The sequence below is a fragment of the Oratosquilla oratoria genome, chromosome 31, assembly GCF_046742065.1.
Source record: "Oratosquilla oratoria isolate Oo_2021 chromosome 31, ASM4674206v1, whole genome shotgun sequence".
Classification (NCBI taxonomy): domain Eukaryota; kingdom Metazoa; phylum Arthropoda; class Malacostraca; order Stomatopoda; family Squillidae; genus Oratosquilla; species Oratosquilla oratoria.
The window spans coordinates 18,068,951-18,094,073 of record NC_134807.1 but is presented as its reverse complement, the minus strand read 5'-3'; the positions used below and the strand labels follow the sequence as shown (position 1 = coordinate 18,094,073).

General features: G+C 38.7%; 2 protein-coding genes across 4 annotated transcripts in view; one reads left to right on the top strand and one right to left on the bottom strand.

The window, feature by feature from the left end:
* Positions 1-375: 375 nt before the first annotated feature.
* On the bottom strand, positions 376-16,189 carry LOC143041463 (uncharacterized). Of its 3 annotated transcripts, none has more exons than XM_076213362.1 (5): positions 16,091-16,189; positions 12,567-12,618; positions 9,176-9,341; positions 8,376-8,621; positions 376-4,358 (listed from the first exon to the last, which is right to left on the bottom strand). In XM_076213362.1, the coding sequence occupies exons 2-5, from the start codon at positions 12,570-12,572 to the stop codon at positions 4,162-4,164; spliced, it is 615 nt and encodes a 204-aa protein (XP_076069477.1). In that variant the 5' UTR covers positions 12,573-12,618; positions 16,091-16,189; the 3' UTR covers positions 376-4,161. The 3 variants fall into 3 exon arrangements, with proteins under 3 accessions (XP_076069477.1, XP_076069475.1, XP_076069476.1); XM_076213360.1 differs by having other exon boundaries at positions 16,075-16,183; XM_076213361.1 differs by lacking the exon at positions 16,091-16,189 and adding an exon at positions 15,730-16,029.
* A 7,107-nt stretch (positions 16,190-23,296) lies between these two features.
* LOC143041561 (uncharacterized) overlaps positions 23,297-25,123 on the top strand; it is a 14,314-nt gene continuing 12,487 nt past the window's right edge. Inside the window, exon 1 of the mRNA XM_076213572.1 lies at positions 23,297-23,394. Coding sequence (XP_076069687.1) covers positions 23,297-23,394 — 98 coding nt within the window. The remainder of the gene's footprint in view (positions 23,395-25,123) is intronic.

The window sequence follows — 25,123 nt, the reverse complement described above, 5'->3', positions numbered from 1 at the left end:
GTAGGAGAGTGTGTACCAATGCTGAACTCCTTATGTGAAAACTCAGAAATAAAAGACAGGACAACAGATTGGTAGGAAGTGATAGATAGAACAGAGTGAGTTTCTAGACCTGATAAGGATGCTAGATACTGGCTCCTCAAGGCTGCACCTCCTTGTGGGGAGGTATTTGTGTGTTGCCTTGTAACTGGATGTTGTCAAGGTTTCAGTGACGGTGAGGTCTTCCATCGATTCTCCATCTTATCCCAATTGATGGAGCAGCCTTTTGCTATGTGAAGTTGACTTGCAATATAAAGAAGGCTGAGAAGAAGAGACTGTCTGTAAGATTAAGTATTAGAAATATGATATGTGTTACACGAGTTTATATAGTGAGAAGTATGGAGGTGAAGCAGAGAACTGAGGTGAGAAGAGCTGTTGGATAGGGAAGAAAAGAGTGTGCTTGGGTGGGTTGGGCAAATGGAAAGAAATAATGAAGAACGACTAGCAAAAAGATTAGAAAGAAGTGAGTGGAGTGAGTCTGAGTAGAAGACGGGTGAATTGGATGCAAGAAACTTTGGATCCAGTGAAGGGCAACCAGCTCTAGCTGTTGGGCCTACTGTGGAAGAGTTGTGCCTGAATGCATTGCTTTTGACCCAAGCAGTGTGGTAAGGTACAAGGAGACCTTTCACCCATAAGGTGGGGAGATGGGAGAGGTGGTTGAAAAGATTTAATTTGTGATGTAGGTGTGTGTTTTGACCAAGCCATCCTCCTTGTACGAGAGGAGAGGCCTTTGGCAGATATATACACATCCAGCATTGTAACACTGTACTCCAACATGAAGCTGCCAATTATTATTAAATAATATCATTATTCAATTATTTGTCCTCATGTAAGATTTTGTCCATGTACAACCTATATGCCCTGAGAACTTTCATATACAACTAAATTGCTGCCTTTCAGGACACCTTTGCATCTTATCAAATAACACCTAGTCAGCCCTCTATAATATCTAACTCTACGGCAGATGGTTTGCCAGAATTCCACGTGTATGATCACCTATTAGTAATTAGCCTGGTCCCAAAAGATATCAACATATAAGAATACAATGGCCTCTACAGTGACCACAAAAAAGTGAGTGTTGATGTCTGTGTTAAAGCAACTATTGTCTTTCAGTCTTGCCTTTCCACATTGGCATTGGTTGCTATCTGACAATTTAATTAATTTCCCAGCGCACCCTTAGTACTAGAGGGGTTATCACACTGCAACAGTGGCGGCCACTTCAATGTCTGACTACACCATCAGGCTAAACAAATCTCAAGAGTTTTATCACAGCAGCATATCAGGCAGATTATGTGTCATGTGGCTAATCAAGGTAGAAGATTAACTGAACCCCAACAGTTCCTCCTTACATAAGAATCTAGTTACAAACTAGCAACCAGACCAAGTAATATATATGCAATGATCTGAAACATTAAGTGTATCAAATTATACTATGTGCATATGATAATGAAATCATAATTTATCATTTCCCACTGATAAGTCAGTTCATATAAATGCAACTAAAATATAAAATTATGTTTTTAAATTAAATAAAAGTTTTAATGATTAAATGTGCTTTAAACAAAATAAATGTGCTCATCTGAATAACTTTGCATATATTATATCACCAAAACCTGTCTACTCTTTCCTACGCTCTAACTGTACACATTTGGTAGTTGACCAGAACTCTTGATATAACCATCAATACCAACATCTTTGAAAAATAATGGATCAACAGACTCCACACCATCTACAAGACTTCAGTAACAATACAACCTTCACCAGAATGCTGTGATTTACACTCAGAAGAACATTTGAATTTTCTTCTAAATGATAATCACCATTGCAATAAACCTTTAAAAGCATGCATACCTTTGCTAAAATATCTATACAAATTTGTTGCCAGAATCTAGTTTAGAACATAATATAAATGTGAAAATACAGATTTGGGATATGAAATCACAATGTTACAAATTTTCTATTTTTTTTTTTTCTAGGTAGCAAATGTTGTTTCCTATTTATATTTACAAAGTACTAAAATGGCTATCAATCTCTTCAAATTTTGCTTTTGTGACCTGGATAATGATATTTTTAATTCTAAGCGTTTTCCTATATGATACTTTATATACAGTGCTCAACAAAAGAAATGCATGTCAAGAAAGTTTATATGGTTTAACGTCACAAACTCCCCCCTATCGGAAGGCTAGGAGGTGCCTCTCACAGAGGGCTTTGAAGCATGGAATTTAATGAACCATGCCCTTGGTTCAACTTCACCAGTGGCAGGATTCGAACAGCCATCCCCTCAACCTTTGCCGCAAATAACAACACCCTAACCCACTCAGCAAGAAAAATTATCTGGAATTCCTCTATGATCACCTACCAAAGGCTTTCTACTTCACAGGTGCCAAGGTGGTCCAGCAGGACAATGCCCCTGTTCACATTCCAAAATCTGTGTGTCAGTGGTTTAACTCCTTGAATACAATGACACCTACAAAGGTGTCATGAGGCATGAGCGAGTATATGAGAATGCCAGCGTCAACTTCCTGATTATGTCCATTTTGTAGTTGTAGCTGAGTGACCCTCTTATTCTGTGAACAGGCTTGATCACTTTTTCAGTGGTTACAAACATTCTAGGAGGAAGAGAACGAGTATAACAGATGTAACTTTATATTTCATAATGTGCATATTGTGACGCATCATCGTATATCAGGCAGCTAATGTGGGCATGAATATTTGACTCGTATTGAAGAGGTTAATAACTACCAGGTACCTTTTTTTATAATGGACCTTCCAGGCAACAGTCCCAAATTTAAACCTAATAGAAAATTTCTGGTACCTCATCAAGAGTGACCTCCAGGGGAAGGACATCAGCTCTGTACCCAAGCTGTAGAGCCAGCCAAGAATTCCAGGACAATCTGAACCCCCAGCAACTTGAAGACCTTGCCCCATTCTACCAAGACATTTCCAGATGGTAAAGAACAGAAAAGGCTTCCCCCTGTGGTGGGGGAAAAGAATGCTGCCACCAAGTTTTCCCACTTGAGTTGTACGAGGCAACAAAAAAACGGGACAGGGATAGGACTAGGAATCCTGCTACCTGTAGCCCCAAAGGGGACATTCCTAAAAAAAAAGTAAAGGGATTAAATGTACTGTTATGAATTAATTCATCCATGTGCATATTGAACAGCCATGGCAACATGACACATTCCTGGCAATCCCACCTTTACCTCAAACCACTCAATCTCTGTTTTTAATTCTAATACAGGCTGTACTACTTTCATAAAAACTCTTGACTGCTCTTAACAGTTCTGCTTTGCTTCTGACCCAGGGTGATGAATGGGAGTGGAGTGAGTGGGGATGAAATGGGTGGGAGTGGAATTATGCTTTTAGACTTTGAATACCTCACTTGTAAAGGGGAAGAACCCATTGGTATATGTATGTATGTACGAATGAATTAATTACCTTCATTTTAATTTATTATTTACATTTTTGCGTGAGCAGACGGGAGTCAGGCACTTCTTTTGTTGCGCACTGTATGTGATCACTACATCAATATCTTTATATTGGTATGTTTGGCCACTTTCACTTTTACTATTAGGCAGGCTACGCATATGGTTATTTTCAGTTGTTGTTTTTTCTAAGGTGAACCCTGCCCCTGTTTTTCCCATAAGTTTCATACAAGCTTCATATAACCAATCCTGATTGGGTTTATAGGAATGTAACCCAAAGGAGATTTGTACTCACATCTTCTGTCATCTACTACCTTGGCTGGCTACCCCCCTTATAAAGGGGAAAAGGTCCTTGGTATATCAACAGATAAACATATTTTTTCAAATTTTATGTGAAAGAAAATATGCAAATTTATTTGTTTTCCGATTGGAAATACAGTAGATACATTTCAAAATATCATTATCTTGGTCACAAAAAAGAAATTCGGAGGGAACAATAACCATTTTCCACTCTTTTCTAAATACAATTAGGAAATGAGACTAACCAGAAAAAAATATATACATTATGTTTTATCAAGTCTATCACCATACTGAAGAGCTACCAATAATTATCTAAATCTGGACCAAAAATACAATTGACATTATCGACTAATTGTGAGCCTTATTTCACCTCTTCAGTGTCAATGAACAGATTCTCTCTCTATGAAATATTATCAACTCTATCATCTTCTTCAGGAAGAGAACCCTTGGTGGAGGTAACTTTTTCTTCTTCTTCTTCCTCATGCAATCCCTGGGTTACTTTGGCCAAGAAATCAGCTTCAAGAAGACGGTACATTTCTTCCTGGGAGACTGCTACTTTGTCTGGCACCACTTTCCGCATAACCAATCCAAGTGCACCTGTACATCAAAAGCTATCAGTAAACTCTACAAAAAATAAATAAATAAATAAATAAATAAATAAAATAAAGATAAATAAATAAATACAAAAATATATGGACACTTAAGCATCATTAAAAGAAATTGCTTGACTTCAAGAAAGGGAGAAGGGATGAGTGGAGAGTGGATGTGTATATAGTAAATGACACTGGTATGCAAAGACAGGAGGAGTGGGGGATGGGGGTAGGAGGTGCTTATGCATGAATGATATTTTGACACAGCCCGAAGGGATTTTTCGCTGTCTTCTCTTTTTCTGCATGAGGGGACAAACAGGGGGGTTGCCAATTAAGTGAAGTGGCCTTGCTGTGGATGTATTATGTCCTTCTCCTTTTCTGCATGAGGGGACGGAGAGGGGGGGTCGCCAAATTTATGAAGCGGCCTTGCTGTGGATGTGCTGTGTCTTGCGACACTGCTTCTGACCCAGGGCAGTGGACAGGATGCAGGGATGACCCATCATCCAGGAGGTGCCAAGATAGGAGGGAGGGAGGAGGGTGGAGGGGAGTGTAATATATGGGAAATGAAATGGGTGGGAGTGATTTCTATGACTTTTTCTTTTTGGCTACCCCCCCGTGTAAGGGGGAAAAAGCCTTTGGTATATGTATGTATGTATGTACATTGCTTCTGACCCAGAGCAGTGGGCGAGATACAGAGATGACCCATTAACCACAAGGAGCTAAGATGAGAGGGAGGAAGGGGTGGTGGAGGGGAATGGAATAGGTGAGAGGAGGTACATGCCTTTGATTTGGCTACCCCCCTTATAAGGGGGAAAAAGCTCTTGGTATATAGACAGATGGATTATAACATAACTTAATCAACTTCTTTACAGATGGCGCTCCAGTAAGCAAAAACTATAAATCTGAAGGAAGCAAAAAGGATGAGCCTATACATGTCTGAGGTGAAGTGCTTAAGAAATGTGGTGGGAGTTACAAGTATGGATAGTGTAAATGTGGAAGTGAGGAGGAGAGCAAAAGTAGAAACAGAACTGGCAGAGAATTAATCAGAGAATGTTGAGATGGTTTGGATGAAAGACTAGCGAAAAGTGTATGGAAAGCAGAGGTGGATGGAGGGAACCAGAAGGAAAGACCAAGAATGGGGTGGATGGATGAGATGAAGGGGACAATGGATATAAGAATGTCTGTCAAGTAAGGAAGAGAAACCAAAAGATAGGAGTGAATGGAATTATTTTAAATGCACGCATGCATATGCGAATAAATCACACAAACACGTGATTCACAAAATGTGTAATAAAACCAAAAGATAGGAGTGAATGGAATTATTTTAAATGCACGCATGCATATGCGAATAAATCACACAAACACGTGATTCACAAAATGTGTAATAAAACCACTTGGAAAATAAAATGAAAGTAGACCGAATGTTTTCGTCTATTTAAGACATTTTTAGATGGTGAAAATACATATATCAAAGGCTTTTTCCCCCCCTTATAAGGGAGGTAGCCAAAAAACAAAGGCATAAAAACCACTCCCACCCATTCCATCCCTATCACACTCCACTCCTCTCCACCCTCTTCCCTCCCTCTTATCTTGGCACCTCCTGGATTACAGGTCATCCCTGCATCTTGTCCACTGCCCTGGGTCAGAAGCAGTGTCCCAAGACACAGCACATCCACAGCAAGGCTGCTTCATTAAATTGGCGACCCCACCCCCCCTCTCCGTCCCCTCAATGGATGAGGAAATTATCTGCCTGAAGGTTTTTGTTGTTGTCAGCTCTGTATATTTCTTGAGTGGATGAGGGTGTGTGGGGGGGGGTCACCATGAAATGAAGCAGTGGAAGCAAACCAGCTCTGGTTGTCGGGACCTGGTGTAGAGGCACTTTATTTTCCTGCACTGTCTCTGACCCAAGTACTACAGCAGAGGACAGGAATGACCCTTCATCTACAAGAACCTAAGATAGGAGAGTCAATGAGTTTTTGGATGGGTTTGGGATGACTGCAGATTGAATGTTTAACACAGCCAACACCTTTGGTGTATGTATGTGTATATGTCTTTATACAAATATATGTTGAAAAAGGTGGAAAAAGAGAGTCACGGGTCTCGTTCCAAGTTTATTCCTGACCGGTTTCGCTTGTAGCTTCTTCAGAGGAATGTGGTGGGAGTTACAAGTTCCTATAGTACTGACATTCCTCTGAAGAAGCTACAAGCGAAGCCAGCCAGGAATAAACTCGGAACGAGACCCATGACTCTCTTTTTCCACGTTTTTCAACTTGTCACAATGTCTCAACATACAAATATAAGTTTAAGGTCTTTTCTCCTTGTAAACAAGGTGACCAGGACAAATCATGCTTTGCCTCTTCACAAGAGAAAAATAAAAAAAGGGGCATACCAAGTCCCCTCACTCTATTTCATTTAGGCACCTTTTAAAACATAACAGGAATATGAGAAAAGAAGAGGTGGTGTTGTAGGAGAGGTGCAGGAGAAACTTTAGAACAGCAAAAAGTTAAAAAGTGGATCAGCATTCCTTCATGAGAAAGATTTGTTTCGGAATATAAAAAAATGCTATTTGATTTTAACCTATAGAGAAGCCACTAAGGCTCCTATAGTACCAACTGCACATGACTATGCAGACACTAAAATAACAACAACAAATAACACCAGGCAGTGAGTGGGAAACTAGTCAAGAGGGTGTTCATGGACTACTTAATGATGTCCAAAAGGTGAACTGAGTGAGTTCTGGACATAAAAATATTCAGGAGAGAGGGTAATGGTTAGTCATATCATTATCCAATGAAAGGGAAACTGAAAGTGAAGGTTAAATGGAGAAGGAAGGAAAGAGAGAGAGGCAGAGAGATGAAGATGGGCATATTAAATCATGAGAAAGAGAAAAATACAAGGCAAAGCCGAGAGACCTACAGGATGTAGTGAAGAATAAAGATGAAACAAGAGTAGAGGAAGAGTGGGTACATTTCAATGAAGAATGGTTAAATCTACAAAGATGGTACATGGGATGAGGAAGCTGGGAATGAAGGTAGTTTGAATCCTGCCTAGCATGCAAGTTCATAGTAAGGATATGTTACACTAAATTCCCTAATTCAAAAAGTCCTCTGTAAGGAAGCATCATCCTCACCTCTTCTGAGATAAGGAATCTGAGATGTTAAACCAAGTCAATGATAATACACCAAAAGCCCTCTTCCAACAGGGATGTGACTGAATCAAAGCACACACCACTTCATACACAATTAACCCATTTATCAGTCCTTCCATGTCAGCACTTCATGGATGCAGACACTCAGGTCATGGGTAATACAGTGAAATACAGCACTTCCCCAAAATAGGCCTGACAGACCTAATTTACCCCCACTACTTTATCATGCCTTATAGGCATGATGAAGCTGCCTTGCTGTGGATGTGCTGTGTCTTGCTGAACTGCTTCTGACCCAGGGCAGTGGACAAGATGCAGGGATGACCCGTCATCCAGGAGGTGCCAAGATAAGAGGGAAAGAAGAGGGTAGAGGGGAGTGGAGTATGTAGGGTATGGAATGGGTGGGAGTGTTTCTATGCCTTTGTCTTTTGGCTATCTCCTGTGTAAGGGGGGAAAAAAAGCCTTTGGTATATGTATGTGCGCATGTATGTACTTCATCATACGATCAGCCCTCTTCATCCACTCAAAAGAATTTACTGATGAGCAGTGGACAAGGTGCAGGGATGACCCGTCATCCAGGAGGTGCTAAGATGAGAGGGAGGGTGGAGGGGTGTGGAGTGTATTCAGGGATGGAATGGGTGGGAATGATTCTATGCCTTTTCCTTTTTGGCTACCTCCCTTGTAAGGGGGAAAAAGCCTTGGCATATGTATGTATGAGAACAATATCTCTTCAGCCTGCATCATTTTTTCATCTATTTACAATCTCCCTTCATTCACTCTGATCAGAATGAAAATCAAAATTTAGATTTCAAAAATGAACACAGTTAACTATATCTCCATACACACATCTTCAACATTAAATGCAAAACAACAACAAACCTTGTGAGTCTACAGTTGAAGAAACAGGGCACACTTCATCTTCATTCAACTCGGACAGTCCAGTAGAAGTTGCGCTATCATCTTGAAGATGTCGAGAAATGTGAGCTTCCCTGGAGCTAGCCAAGGCATTGATCAAACGTCTGCTTTCTTTCTGCCTCCCACTTGCTGTCTTACCTTGAAGTCGAGCAAGTTTATGTTCCAGACCAGCAAGGTACTCGCTGGAATCAGGTAGTGGCATATAATTTTCTGAAAAGATAAATGATCTTTAATATATTGTTAAATAGGGAGCGTCACTGAAAAGATGGCACCGCCTGGGAAATTGAACCCAAGACCTCAAACTGTTTGGGCAAACATGGTTACTGACTACACCACGGTCACCTCTAGTGACCACTCGCACATCTCCCTTCCCTGGCCTCTGCCAGTCCCAGGATGTGCACCACTTCGGGATCCTACTCAATCAGCCATGTTGGACAGGGAGTGTCACTAAAAGGTTGGCACCACCCACGAATCAAACCCAGGACCTCCAACTGTTCGGACAGGCATGGTTACCAATTACACCTTGGTCGCCTATAGTGACCACTTGCAATCCCCTTGACAGACTTCTTGCATTAAGAAAACCAGTGACAGGCACTAATCAGAACCACAGATCTTCTTATTAATATTTTACACTCAGTTCAAGGATTCAGTGCCAGCCCCATAATGCTCCACCCTCACATAGGGGGGTGACAAAGAATAATGGAGACTTACAGGGAATACATTTAGATAAGCACATAATTGTTAGGGCTATAGCAACAACTTACTTTTGTCTTCATCATCTGTAGCCGTAGTTCCCCTAACAATAGTTGCATCATTTGATGAAGTCACAGCTGATATGTGTTCAGAACTGAAAGAATCTTCAAACTGTAGAGAGCCACTTTCTGTACTGTCTAACGGGGTTGAATCTGCAACACCCCAAGGACTGTGTGGCTGTGAAAAGAGTAAGTACAATTAATTGACATCTTTATTGGAACAATTACTCTCAACAAGAGCATATGGTGACAAGTGGCAGTAAATAGGAGTGAATACTGTATGGATGTGTATTATAAAGGAAGCGAATAAATATTTAGGTGAAAAAAAAATCTTACAAGAAAAAGGTATTTATATATGAAAGCAAAGAAAGGCTTGTATGGAGTAATTGTATCCATGGTGCTGTATAATACAGACTTAGAATATAGTGGAGGCACAATCCTAAGTACTTGAACTCGCTACTTCCTCCTGGGGCCCTCTCATGGGGGAGGGCATATGCCCAGGAGTGTTTTTTTTTTTTTTTTTTTTTTTTTTTTTTTTTTTTTTTTGGGGGGGGGGGGGGTGCAGCAATTTTAGCCTGGACTTGTTGCCCACAAGGCTGACAAAATAATTATACTAAAATAAAAGAGGTCAAAGAAGCCCTGAATATTTTACTATAATAAACAATTTCTGTGTTTGAATCAACAAAATATGAAATATTTTCCTTTATCCTTTCTGCAAAAGGGACATGATATACAATTTCTAAAATCTGTTTAATTATTTCACAAGCCAATAGTTAGAATAGGCAGTAAGGGGTGGTGGAGGTAGGAAGTGGTGATACGGGGATGCATCATTAAGAACTTTACCCTGGGGGCGGCACTTAGGCATGTATGAGTTCTGCTTCCTCCAGCCTCCCACCCTTGAAATTCACCTCAAACCTGCTATCATCATCATCACTCCCTGTACATCTCATGACCTTACTTTCGCCCACATTTACTCCTTCAATCTCAGGAGTGGCAGACCAATGACTTGTGTCCAATTGGAAGGCCCCACAAGAGGTGGCTCAACATCAGGGAAACCATCGCAAGAAGAGGAACAACGTATGCCCAGATGGAGGAAGAGGAGGTCTTCCTGAACTGTAACGCCTGGAGAGGCTTTGTATTGACAGGACGCCAAGTCCTAGCAAGAAGATGGTGAGCATGTGAGCAGTCTCTCTGAGTCAGCCTCAGACACAGTATCACCTGTAAACAACAACTGGCTCATCTCTACTTTCTTACACTCTCACTGATCATCTCCAAACTTCTGTCTAGCATTCTCCATTACTATCCCATCCATATACACACTGAACAACCAAGACAAGATAATATAACCGTGACATAACTTCACTTTCACCTCAAACTATTCACTGTCTATTCCCAACCCTCACACATGCTCTGCTAATGTAAAAACTTTGATTTGCACTATTCCATACATCCACAACAAATTCCACAATGCTTCTCTTGTTAACCTTGTCAAACATCTTAATTCATGAAAGCCCAAAACAACATCTGTACCCTTTGCCAAAAATTGTTGCATATCTGTATTACTGCAAATGCTTAATCTATGCACCCTCTTCTCCAAAATCCACACTACTCTCCCTCAATCACTCTCCAAATCCTCTCAATCAACACCCTTCCATACCCCAGACAATTATCAGATTGATCCTTCTAAAACTGCTACATTCATATTTTCTCCCTTCACCTTGTACAATCCACTAGTACATCTCTCTTCCTTTGACACACGCTCAACCATCTTCCTAGTCATTCCTCTATAACTACTTTATCCTTTGACAGACATTCCATAAGACAGTCATCTAACACATGTGCTTTACCAGCTTTCATCTTTCAATGCTTTTTATATCTCCCATTTTGCTAAAGCATTACCATTTTCCTTTGCCATTACAATCACTCTCCTATTAATGATATCATCTAACTTAAAACAAAGACTTATACATCACTTACCAATGAGTTTCAATCACTAGCTTTGCACTTACATAATTTTCTTTGAGATTTAGTTATTTTGAGGTTTAAGTCCTGTCAGAAATGCATTATGGCCCCACTTTTTTATGACAAAATACAAAGTATTTGATACCAAACATAGTAGAGGTAGTTGAAGGACACAAGATTAGGAGGGGGTTCTGTAAGTGGTCACTGAAGGTGACTGTGGTGTAATCTGAAAGGACTCCTACCTAGCAAGTGGGAGGTCCCAAGTGTGATTCCGGGCAAAGCCAGCTTTTCAGTGACACACCCTATCCAACAAGGGTGATCATTCTTACCAAAACAAAAGAATGTGTACGAAATATAGTAGTCTCAGGGCCATGTAGCACCCTAAAGCATACAATTTTACTTGCTTGCAGTTCTATAGTGATAACACTAGTTGAACAAAGAGGATGGTAAAATAGGCCAAAAACGAAGACTGCCAGCAAGGGCATGAAATTCTGTATCCATAACTAATGCTGCCTTTGTCAAATAGAGGTACCAGCAGAGATTGCATTTCACTGCCAATGACCAATTTTCCATTTCTTGGGGAAAATATCACACTGAAGAGGTGAAGTCACAGAGAGGGCAAAGGACAAATAAGGATAACAGGAAAGAATGATAATAAAAGTTCATAGTGACCAACATTATTCTCTGAGAGAATTGAAATGGTTAACAGAAAAGATAGTAGAAATTACTTCTAACAAAAACTCACTATTCCACTCCCGCAAAATGGTAAGTGAGAAACCTATGGTAGTGCAAGCCGCTGGGATTTTTAGGTTTCTTTAAGAGATATAAGGATAACAGAAAGAAGGGTGAGAATTCAAGAGTGACTGGCATTCTTGAGCAGAGATTTGTCTCTAATCACAAAACTTATGAGAACAAATTAAAGAAGATTGTGTCTAAGGATGTGAAGATATAAAATTTTCCATATATATGCATAAATACTTGGAATAGTTTAGATGGTGATCTGGACCAGGCTGGAACAATACATCCATTCAAATCTAAATATGATAATCAGAAATCAAAGATTACTACCTCTCATTAACGGACTAAAAGGGGAGTAACGGTGTCCGTTGATGTGAATAATCCGTTGATTTGGAGTGGTTTTTGGGTGGCATAGTGATTAGTGATAGTGACAGTGACAGTGATAGTGACAGTGATAGTGATTGCACAGCACTAAACAACAGCACCAAAAACACCGAAAACACAGCAAACACAGCTAATTAACGTCCGTTAATGAGAGGCAGTACTGCATATCAATTTGAGGTCAGACATGATAAACTGGAAAGTAGGAGACATGGCACAATGAACATTGTTCCATTCCTGTACTACAATTGGGTAAATACAATGGGATAAATAGAGCAGAGAAACATAAAAAATACAGAATAGTAGGATTGCTACAACTTACCTGCATTTTTAAGGGGCCCCTTCTCTTCTTCCTCCACAAATAGTTTTAATGTCTGCAAGAAACAAAATATATATAATTTTTTTATTTAGACATCATAATGATACCTTATTCAGACATTGTTTGGTTAAAGGGGATAGAAGACTTGGGAACCCAGAGGAGTTTCCTTCTGGGACTAGTGGCTAACCCCCCAATGCCCGTCTCCAACATTTGGGGAGAATTGAAGGAATAAATAAATACATAAATGAAATAAATAAAAACGTCTCCAACATTTGGGGAGAATTGAAGGAATAAATAAATACATAAATGAAATAAATAAAAATAAATTAAAAGTAGTAGTCTCACCAAGTACGATAAAATCAAGTAACATCAGTAAATAATATTTTCTACTTTTTTTCATTTGAGCAATTACAAGACTTATGTCAATTAGTTTATTATGATATCTCCATGTTCCATTCTAAGCACTACTGATGCCATAAAAATCATACTAATTTCTTGTATTATTTTTAATTTATGAGCAAATAAGGCATAAAAATATCCTGAACTTTTCCAGTTCAAAATTACTGACAGCAAAATAAAACTTACCCACAAACATGTATTCAGTCACCATTTACACTTAGTAGTGACAGATGCACCAACAAAACATCACAGCAAAGTTTCATATATTACTGACAATTTCCATTACACCAAAATAAACAAGCAAAACACCAAGATTTTTTTAAATACATATCAGGAGGCATTTATATACCTGTAAGAGATTGAGAAGAAATGGAAAATATTTACAAGCCTATACATATCAGGTGTGAACAGGAATGCACTACAATTTAGTGTAAAAAAAAAAAAAAAAAAAGTCAGTTGAAGAACTAGTTTAATAAGAAAAAACTGTAAAACTGCTAAGAAAGACAAGGATGAGGCACGGAGAAAATGGAACCTATCAATCAGACTGTTGCCCCAGACCTGCAGCTCCCAGGTAACTGGCCATGACCACTAGTTTGGCCCATAAATCACTCAGAGATGAAAATTCGTGTTGTTTGGACTGGGTGAGAGTACTGTTGAATAAGGTGCCCAGTGTGTGGTGGCTGAATTTAGGGCAGTTGAAGCCTGTTACCTGGCAAATTCTATGTTGGTTCAGTTTTAATGTTGCACAATAATATGAACACAGTTGTGCTAATACAGTTCTTATTTATCTTGGGAGTAATTTCCCACTTGGGCTAATGTCTGAGAGAGTTTGATGAGGTATAGAATTCGGAGGTCTATTGTGAAGAGTTTCTTTTGTGATTGGACATCCTGTGAGGTGCTGGGTGTAGGTTATTGTAGAGGTTTGAGGAGTATATTCCATTTTTTTATCATTATTAGTACATACATACATATACCAAGGCTTTTTCCCCCTTCCAAGGGAGGTAGCCAAAAAGGGAAAGGCATAAAAACACTCCCACCCATTTCATCCCTAAATACCCTCCACACCCCTCCCACCCTTCCTCTCATCTGAGCACCTCCTGGATGATGGGTCATCCCTGCACCCTGCCCAATAGTAATAATTTATTACTAATGTTATTACTATTATCATTACTAGTATTACTATTGTTGAAATGGGTGGGAGTGGATTTATCATTATGATCAGTATAGTTATTACTATTATTCATTATTAGTATTAGTATTATTATCATCATCATTACTAGTATTATTATTATTATTGAAATGGGTGGGATTGAATTCATGCTTTTGACTTTGGCTACTTCCTTAATGAGGGGGAAAAAGCCCTTAGTATATGTATATATGTATGTATTATTACTACTACATACAGTGAGTTCTGCTTGTGTGATGTGGTTTGAAGAGTATGGGGCTTCCTGCATAGATGTATGAGTATGTATTATTCTAATGTGCTGCTCTGTGGGAAGAATTTTGGTTTCTGTGTATTTATTTGATTGCATTTACATAATTGTAATACACAGGAAAGAAGCAACACCTGTGAAATATCATCTCCTACTCTCCAATTTAGTGTAGAGTGTTGTTCTATTGGGGTTATTCTTAATTCTTTATGTCTTTGTTTTCTTAACTGTTGGGTACTATGCTGTAGATGCACAGGTGTTAAGAGTTGTTTGTATATAGTAATTAGTATTTCTTTTTGCTATTTAAATCCTGTAGGCCAATGTATAAAAAGTTAGGTCTAGAAATTTAGTTTTTATGTCCTGTTGGTCATTAAATTTGACTGTTGAGTGTTTCTTTGCTTCATGGTTGTCAAGGAACAGCAATGTCACTGCTGACTTTTATAGAGAAACAAGTTCTAGCAGAGGTAAATTTTAAGTTTTGGATGTTACTTGTAGTTGCAATATTGGGATACTATTTTTGGGTCATCTACATAGGTGACAGTTTTGATGTTAGTATGCCATTGCATTGTTCATTGTTATATTCAATAATGTAATATCCTATGATTAATCACTTCCATTAGTTTTCCACTACTCCCAGTTCACCTCTCCAAAGTCAAAGTCTTCCACCATATTCCAGGAAGAGCAAGCACATGACTACAGTAACACTACACTGCCAAGCCATTTCATAAACCTCTTGAGACTGGTTTAATTACCTTTTTCAAATTTCATTTCCATCTTTACTTTTATACTGAATGGTATTCTACTATTATGGCTACTGTGAGTAAACTTAAATACTACGTGCAACCAATTCAATTTCTAACATATTCCAACCTAACCTAACATTATCTAAGCTAACTTCCAACCAACCCCTGTAACCCAGTCTTGTTGTCAAACCCTAGTCAGGTGCTGTAGCTCTAGATCCAAGTCTTCACCCATGTCAATCCATGTTATTAAACCTCAACTATGTCTATGCATCAACGTAGAACACCTTCAATGGTAAATAAGGGAGGTTAAACTAATCCCAATTAACCCTTCTCAGTGGGGTAGCACTTAACCATACATTCTGACTATTGCCATACTAATCTATCAACTTACTATGTGGTACTCCTTAATAGCATTGGGGTTAATGACATTTGCAGGTGATAAATATGTGAAATGCACTTTCAATGACTACTACTATGTGCAATTATAATTAACCTAAGTAAAGTTATAATATTAATACTTTTAAAAACACATAATTTCGCCTCATGATACATAAACACGAGTACTGTTGCTTAATCAAACACATAAAAATTTACCTCAATAAACGCTCTTGAAGGTCATTCGCCTATGTTAGAAAGTATGGATGTCAGTGTCAGACTTATATTTTCTCTGCACAAGATACTTCAATAATAAACTTTCACAGTTCTCTTTACATGCTTGCTCTAAAACCTCACATTTTCATTTAGGACTATGATAAATGAATCCATTACTTTGCAATCTTCCATACAATGAAAAAAAATCATATGGAAATACAGTTATAAGAGATTAATACGAAAATATTTCCTCAAATTGAAACTACTGGACTATTTCATTAATAACGTCGATGCACAAATAAAACTATTACACATGCATCAATCAAAATACAATACAAGTTCAATTACCAGGGATTGCAATTACCCTAAATGACGTTTCGTTTTGTTTTGTAAACATACAGCTCAATGAAAACAGCGGACATTCTGCATGCGACGAGCTGTATTTACGTGATTCTTTTTTCATCGTTATTTATCCATCGGGACTTTCTTTAAGGTGTTTTATTTATTTTGATAATGTATAATGTCACACTTTATAACGATATCGAACATTGGTGAGAAACCTGACATGATTTCTTCCTTCTAATTCCAGTCACATTTCCTTTCAGCACTTCCTTACGCCATTATTTCTTAATTTCTCTTTTGTTGATATTTTAGTTTCCTATTTCATAATGCCTATAATTCACAGAAATATTCTATTTACATTTCATTAATCTTTATAAGATATTAAATTATTTTCATTGAAATATGGTTCCTAAGGCTGATGCAGTGCATAATTTCCTCATAGATTCGTTTATTTTTGTGTAAAGAAGATGCATCAACCACAAATAATACTCATGAGCATTTACTTCATTCGCTGCATTTTACGACGTACGCTGTACCTTTCGTCAGGCAATTTTATTCAGCTGAAGGAAACTGTCGAAATAAGCAACACTGTTCCTACTAGTTGCCAGTATGACTTACAAATATGTCAATAGTTTGAATTTACTGTATTATAAATATGGATAGGGGTTCCCAGATTTTTTTTCTGTTTGATGTTAATCCTCTGTATTTTACACACTTAAATGCTTCCCTAACATTATTTATATCGAACGCAGGTAAGTGCTAATTTGTGATAAAGGTTATGAAAGTTTAGAGTAGTACTAGCCTGGGCTTCAAATATGGAATGACAGTGTTGTTTTAATAATCTAACATCTACTCAAATATGAACTATAATACATTTTTCGAAGATACTGTAATAAGCACACAAATAACGAAAACGGCGAAATTAAGATAGAAAACATGTGCATGCTAGATATTTATTACAGGATGTAACACTACTTCAACATTTCACAAACATTCAACCCAAAAAATATAGTGCATTAATATGTTTATTTCTATGATTAAGATATATAGTCATAGGTACGAAGTTAGCTCAATAGGTTGCTTAAGTTATACCGAGATTTTCCTGAAATCTCCATTGTGTCTTCACACCATGAAGACTGAATTGTTTCAATATAAGACTACAGCATTTTGGGAGTATATTTTAGTTTAGCATAGAAGGAAACGGAAATTAAACCAGGAAAGAAATAAGCATTTAATTTTAGAAAGTTTTTCAACTATGTCATCCTTGTGCGTCGGCGTATGGAACGCACCTTCACATAAGACAGAGGCAACTTTGAGAAAATATTCATATTGCAGAGAAAATATTCCTTCTTCATAAACGTACTGCAAGTTAGTGAAAATATGTTTAGTAGGGGAAAACTATTTCGTGCACTGTTGTGTTGAAAGCGATACTGATCGAGCGCGTTTTGTTTACAAAACGACGGCACTCGCATCTTAATTTACCTGATCAATTAAGACGATAGTGTGGCCGCTAACACGTTATTGTCATTGTCCAGTGGACTGCTGTCGAACACAAATCTACACAGGTCTCCTTAGCCACGCAACGTCGATTATATTGTTTTCTGTGTCAACTCTCTCATTTGATAATATGGCCACATTAGACGCAGTGATTTTTCCATTCCTTGAAGAATTAGAAACTCTTCTTATGCGCCGGCAAATACGGTAATATGACATTTCATGATGTACAAGGAAACGGCAGATAGTTGTGAATGATTTCCCTTTCCCATGACCTGTATGAAGATTTTTTTTCACGTACTTTGGAACAAGGTTCTGGAAGGTAATGATTAATTTACAGGTTTGTAATAAGTGTCGGCGTGATACTTTGACAAGCTTGTGTTCATTTTGTTAAGTACGCAGTTCTCAATGGTTGTGTGTCTGAAAGCGGGGCCGGGGAACCTCATCTTTGTTCTGTGAGCTGTGGCAGTCTGTATTCCACCAGAAGACGATATGTCGTGGTGTAGATGCCATTTTCTTAAGTGACAGAAATGCCACTAATGTGTTCTGTTTTGTAAGACTGGTAATTGTTGCATTAATTATTGGGTAACCTTCAATTATTTTGGCAGTGTAAGACACTACTTGAAAGGTTTCCGACATGCACGACAAAGGGATCACTGAGGCTGTGGGAATGTAGAGGAGTCTGGAAGGGGTGTAAGGAGAAAGAAAAGTAGTCACCATGGTGTAAGTCTGATATTACTGACCATTCCTATTCTAAGAGGAGATCTGGTGTTTCCAGAAGCCAAGTGATGTGTAGGTTATAGTTTGGAGGTGAAAGACTCCAGGTTGTTTTTTTGCAGTAGGAAGCATATTAGTCTGCCTTGTGGGGTTGTGGTGGTGTCTTCCCAAAGGAGGTGCCTTGCACTGAAGTCTCATAAAGGAAGATACAAGGGGTAGTTGGGTAAAGAGATTTAATAGTTGAATGGAATCACCAGTGACGGTGATGCCGATCAAATAATTCCGACTGTCGTCCCCGGATTCGAATCTGGGCCCGTGAATTCTAACTGCCGTCGCCTTACCGACTGAGCTACTGTAAGACGACGGCAGCGAGTATTCACGAGCCCTGGTTCGAATCCGGGAACGACAGTCGGAATTATTATATCTAATTGTGTTTAAGGATAAAGTCAAGAACTGGTTTACCAACAGTGGCTAACGAAGGGAATAGACATAGTAATCATGTAGTGAGCGCTGAAACAACTGATTATTATAAAATAAGATTAGATAACTTTATGGATAGGAATGAAATGTGGCAAGGGACATGAGACTGCATAGTGTAGGCCTTATGGCCTCTTGCAGTGTCATCCATCCTTATGTTCTTATGCTTTCTGGTGGGGGAAATGGCACAGAGAACAGATAGTTATTGGACAACGTAGGAAAAGTTTGGCTGCAATGGTTTGAAAAAAAGGGGCGTGGAATGGAAGTATTAGTGACGAGATGTCTGGGCATACAAAGTCTGCTGTATTTCCTCGTTTGGCATGGGGAGCAATGGGATAGGTATGTGGCATAGCCTTTTAGGTGTGTGTGTGTGGGTGTGACAAGTTGTTTCTTGTAAACAGACGCAGTCAGTTTTGTACTGCTGGAGAAGGATACACCTATTTTCCCAATTTAGGGCGAGTCTTCGGCAGTTCCAGTGTATGATGGACCACATTGTTATCTGACGCTTTTGGGGCGGTGAGTCTACCGATCTGGTGGTGGTCATGTATCCCATTACATCTTCTATGGTTTCTTCCGGGAAACTGAGTCTTTTCTTGGTGCAGTAGGGTTGTAACTGGCGGGATGAGTGATGAGAGAACGCGAGTGGGTTTGCGGATGGGTGGTATGGTGGACTGGAGGGGGGTAAGAGGTTATGTGAGAGGTTCTTGTAATTTAGGTCGGGAGAGGATGATGGGTTGAATTAGGGGTTCTAGTAGTACAAGTGAGGATCGTGTGGGAAGCTGAATGAGGGGATTCGGCATCATATGGGTGTTTTCTCTTGGCGTGGTCGTTCGGGTAGATCCATTAGGAGGCTCTCGCCTGACATCATAATGCTTGCATGTACTTACCTAGTTGTACATACAGAATGAATGGTTCCCAGTAGTTAATTAATAATCCTCTCGATAGCGTATTGGGTTACGTCAATGTAACTTTGTTGCGGGTGAGCTGGGTTCGAATCCTCGGCTCGTCCACGCTTCAATTTCCAACGGATACCTCCTTCGAGCGGTTCTCAGTCTCGTTTGCGATGGTATGGAATTAAAAGTGATATGTGGTTGAAAAAGATATTACCTAGTTGTATTTTACGGGGAGGGGAGCTACGCTCGTGGTGTCCCGCCTGTATGTTGTTGCTCTGGGTGTGATCAAAGGATTACAAAGGATTACAAAGGCAAAGCATGCCGACAGGAGACCTTTTGATCCATATCTAGGCCGGATTAAAAAAAAAAAAAAAAAAAAAAAAAAAAAAAAAATCATATTAATAATAAATTAAAACTAAAACTATAACAATGTCAATAACAATTAAAATACATAAATAAATGCATTGGTATAGTTGAATAACAAACAAACAGGTAAATAGTAAATGATAATAAATTGACATATAACTAATAATAAATGAAAATCAGACAGACAAATTATAACAAAACAAAAACAAATAATATAACATAAATTATAATAAATACAGCATCTTACTTAGGTATTTATCTAAATGATTCTTAAAGCTTCGAACTGAACTACATTGCACTACCTGTGCAGGAAGTTTATTCCATTCATTAACTACACGGTTGGCAAAGTTGTTTCTACCTACTTCCAAATTGAATCTATTTCCGGACAGTTTGAGACCATTGTTTCTTGTCTGATTCTCATTCAATGTGAAAATTTGGTCACTTTTGATGTTGTCAATTCCCTTTACCAAGGATATCGGGCTACTCGGACAGAGAACTTCTTTTTATTTTATTTTGGTAAACTGCGCAGCCTGAAGACACCACATGATGATCTTGGTTGCTGTTTTCACATCAGGCTGAGTTCGAGTACAGACAGTCCTCGACGTACGAGCGAATTACGTCCCGAACGGCCGTTCGTAAGTCGTTATCCAACATAATTATAAGAGCACTCAAATCTACGTACAGAAGTATTATTTAAATTGAGTACATGTCTTCTTATCCTAAAACACATTGCTAGGGATAGATAAAACGCAACATGATCTAATGTTGTTTTTCTTTCTGTTGAAACTGGTAAAGTAGGCTTGAGGTGGTGAATGACTTGAGGTCTCCTTCGTTCGTATGTTTGAAAGTTCGTAAGTCGAATGTTCGTAAGTAGAGGAGCGTTTGCATAGGGAACCCTGTGCAGGGGAAGATCAATGTGTACACACACGCCTTCTGATAGAGGACATCGATGTCTGATGTGCCCAAAGAGCTGAACATTGAAACAACGGTGTGGACGTGGGTAGCATTTCTTTACTACGTATACTAGATAATCTATAACGAGGGGAGCTGGAATTTGAGGTTGATTGAAGGTCACTATTAATGTGGGTGTTTTTTTTTTTTTTTATCTTTGCACCACTTTTGGTTTTCTTAACCCGCTATACTATTATCATATTTGATCTGGCAGTTCTTTTCATTATTTGTTCCTCTGTGTGGTCTCATAGTAGAAGAATGTAGACTATTTTCTCATTGATGTTATATAATGTATGTGATGTTGAGATCGAGATGTTTGCCAAACTTGTTAAGATCTTAACTGTCATTCTGAGATCTAGATTTTACTTCTACTGTTAGAGTATTTCCTTGGGGTTACATATTACTGAATTTTCCGCAAGAATATTCAAAGTCATCATATACTTCCACGGGTAATTTTTATATTGGTGGATTTCAGGATAAGAATATAAGGTAATCATGTCAGGGTGGTCTTATCTCAGTGTGGGTCAACCTGGTGGCTGGTAGGGTTGGTCAGACTCGGGAATGTAATGTCACTACGTGAGGACGGAATTTCTTTCGTTGATTGAGGCATAACGTTCGGAAAACGAATACCCCGTTTAACAAACAAGTCGGTGAACGAACAAGTTTTGTGACCAATTTCTGTCTCTATTAACGAACGATACCTCTGGGCACGAGCATATGCAAACGCCTGTAAAAACAATCCCACCGGCTCTGTAGTTCTTCGGCACGTTTGCCGTAAATGTCTCGGTTAACGAACGTTTCGGTTTAAGAACAGAGTCACAGAACGGATTGAGTTTGTTACTCGAGGTTCCACTGTATTTCTGTTTTCCGATCACGTGACCGGCGGTGATTCTTACCCTCTGTGGAGAGAGTGGGTAGTTGTTCTGGTGTTACAATTGTAGATTGTTCTCGAGTTTGGGAAGTGCTTTTCACTTCGTTCACAAGGAAGTTCCACAAGATAGGGCTGGGGTGCAACACAGGAATTTTTATATTGGGGGGACTGTTGTTCCTTCCCTTTTGTTGTTTGGTAATTATTGTCATCATTGTTCATACCGTATTTGGATGACCTTGCTGGGAGTTTCTCCCTACCTAGGGAGGAATAAGGGGGTTTAGTTTTGAAACAAGTTTTCTAGCCTCCTACCCATGTGGAATAATCAGGGTGTATATCCTATAGAGGGCTGCATATTTGTACAGTCTACAGAGTAAAAAAGATCTATAATGAGTGTTTCAAATTCACAACACTGGCCACAAAAAGTCGAATATAACTAGCGATGGTTAGACCAATACACTCCCAGTCTCCTCAGTGGAGCCAGACGACATTCCCCACTAACAATTACTCATATCACCAACTCAAAATAGAACAACTTCAGAACCTCTGACTCACTCCACCTCACTGCATATATTCGACCACTTAACCAACGTAAATGCACATTGCACTTCAAACATCTTGAGACTTCACACCATACACGAACAACTGATACGACACATAACATCCAAACATGCCCGCACAGACTACTTGTCCTCTGGTCCATATCAACACATATATGCACATGAAGCCGTGCCTAAGTATTGTATCAGTCTCTTTTACTCTAATGGTGGTAAATCGAGTTGAATAATGCTTTTGTTTTGTTAAGGTGTGTGCTGGAGGAGATATTTCCGGCATGTTTTGTATCAGTGAGCACATTAGTTGGACTGATTTCATCACAAATTTAATGTATACGTATGTTATATTCTTACATACACTTCATATATAACTTGTAACCTTTTTAATCGTGGTAGACTACCCTTTCTAAAAAGATTTTCATGTACAAAACGCTGTTATCAAACGCCTTTATAATCCTATTTATTATTTTTTTTTCGCATCCGACATAGATATGGACCAAAAGGTCTCCTGTCGGCATGCTCCGCCTTTGTAATCCTTTGTAAAACACACCACCCTCCCTAGAAATATGCTAGGATCAAACACGGAAATCATTTTCAGGAAGAACGACCCCATTTGCCTCTCGACAATGGAAACAGTCTATGTTTCTCAGGAGTACTTTCCCATCAATATCTAACAGATGCCTACCGATCAACGGCAAGAGTCAACCCAGAACGGATTCAGAAAACAACACAGCGCTCACCTTACCTGACAATCCAAATATATTATAACACATTTCACTATACCATATCACGCTTCACCATACAGTCACTGACGGGTACAAAGTCGATAATCCAATGTGTCCTCCAGCGTATACCTCATGTACTTGTACCCAGTTCTCTTCCAGTTTTGTAAATCTCCCTCCCTGAGAATGACCAATTGTGGCAAAGAAACTTCTCGAAGAATGAGAACTGGTTCAAATATGTTTTGGACTTCAGTTAGTGAACGCCCTCACACCTCCACAAATAGGTATAGCATGTAAGCTCGAAAAAATGATGCACAAATTGAACAACGCTAGCGTTGCTGTCGACTTATATATATATATATATATATATATATATATATATATATATATATATATATATATATATATATATATAATATATATATATATATATATATAAGATATATATATATAAGTTAGCAATCGAAATATATTGTTTCGCCTACTCAACTCTTTCGTCAGACTGTGGTGTTAGTTGTGATATATATATATATATACATGCAGAAAAAACCACTGGGAAATAACAAGCTTAGTCCGAACGTTTTCGTCTATTTCGTCTTAGACGAAAACGTTAGGACTAAGCTTCTAATTTCCCAGTGGTTATTTCTGCATATTATTTTCACGTGTGTCTTGTGAATAACTGCAATACATATACATATACATATATATATACATATACATATATATACATATACAAATATATATATATATATATACACAGGTATGCATACATGTATGTGTATATGCCTCAGGAAGACACATGAGAAATTTTACGAGAAGATACAGCTGGGTAGAATGTAGGTTACCGAGGAAAGGTTACCGCTATGAACAAACTATTTTCTGTAAGAAAAGCATTAAGAACAAAATCGAAAGAGGATACTCAGAGTGAAGTAGCGATATCGTCCCTAATAAGTCATATTTTCGTGTGTCCTGTACATAAATGATTTATGTATAGGACACAGATATCAAGAAGGTCAGAGAAGAATATATTCTACGAAACCATGCAGGAAGACCTAATTAGGGTCTACAACTGGAGCAAAAAGTGGCAGATGGAGTTCCGTGTTAGGACGTGCATTGTGGGTAATATATTGGGAGACCCAAAGCGGAAAACTAAATACTATATAGATATCGAAGCCGTCAAATATGAAAATAAAAATATCTAGTTATAGTAAAAGAAATAGATAGCTAAATATATAGATAAATAAATATATAATAAGTAGACAAATAAATACATGTTTGATGAGGACAAGAATGGCAAGAGAAATTGAATCAGCGTAAGAGTTTATGAGAATGTTTTTCTGCACAAGCCAACCGATAATTTGAATATTTGACAAGTGAAAGTAGTAGGATGCGCTGAAAATGCGTCTTGCAAACTAATGTATGAAAGAATGGTGTTTATACAAATAAAAGAGAATAGCTTAGAGGGACATCACACACACACACACACACACACACAGGGACACAGTGGTATTGTTCGCTGCCGTCACTACGGGGGTCCGGGTTCGAATCCCGCCCAGGACTGAAGTCATTTCGGTATCGCTGCGCTGCAGGTCGTTACTCCAACTCTCATGGGCGGGGAGTTGGGTGTGTGTGTAAGGTCACAACATTACCCATAGATTGGTTATATATATATGAGATCTGAGCTCTCTTCCGGGAGGGAAATAGCTGTCGATCATGAGTCCGACACGAAATCCAAGACCATGGTGAATCACACACATACACACACACACACACACAAACTGGACGAAATTATAGTGTGTGCAAAAACCATACACGAATTTAAGAACAGTTTAGACACTGCGAGATACAGAGACGGGACATCACGAGCGTAGCTTCCCCTTCCCGTAAGATACAACTAAGTAAACACACACGCACACACAAACAAACAAACAAACACAAAGTTCCATGTCCGTGTCTGTGGACTGCCGGACACGTCCTTATATAAGAGGGATAGAATGTCACGACACGTTTGCT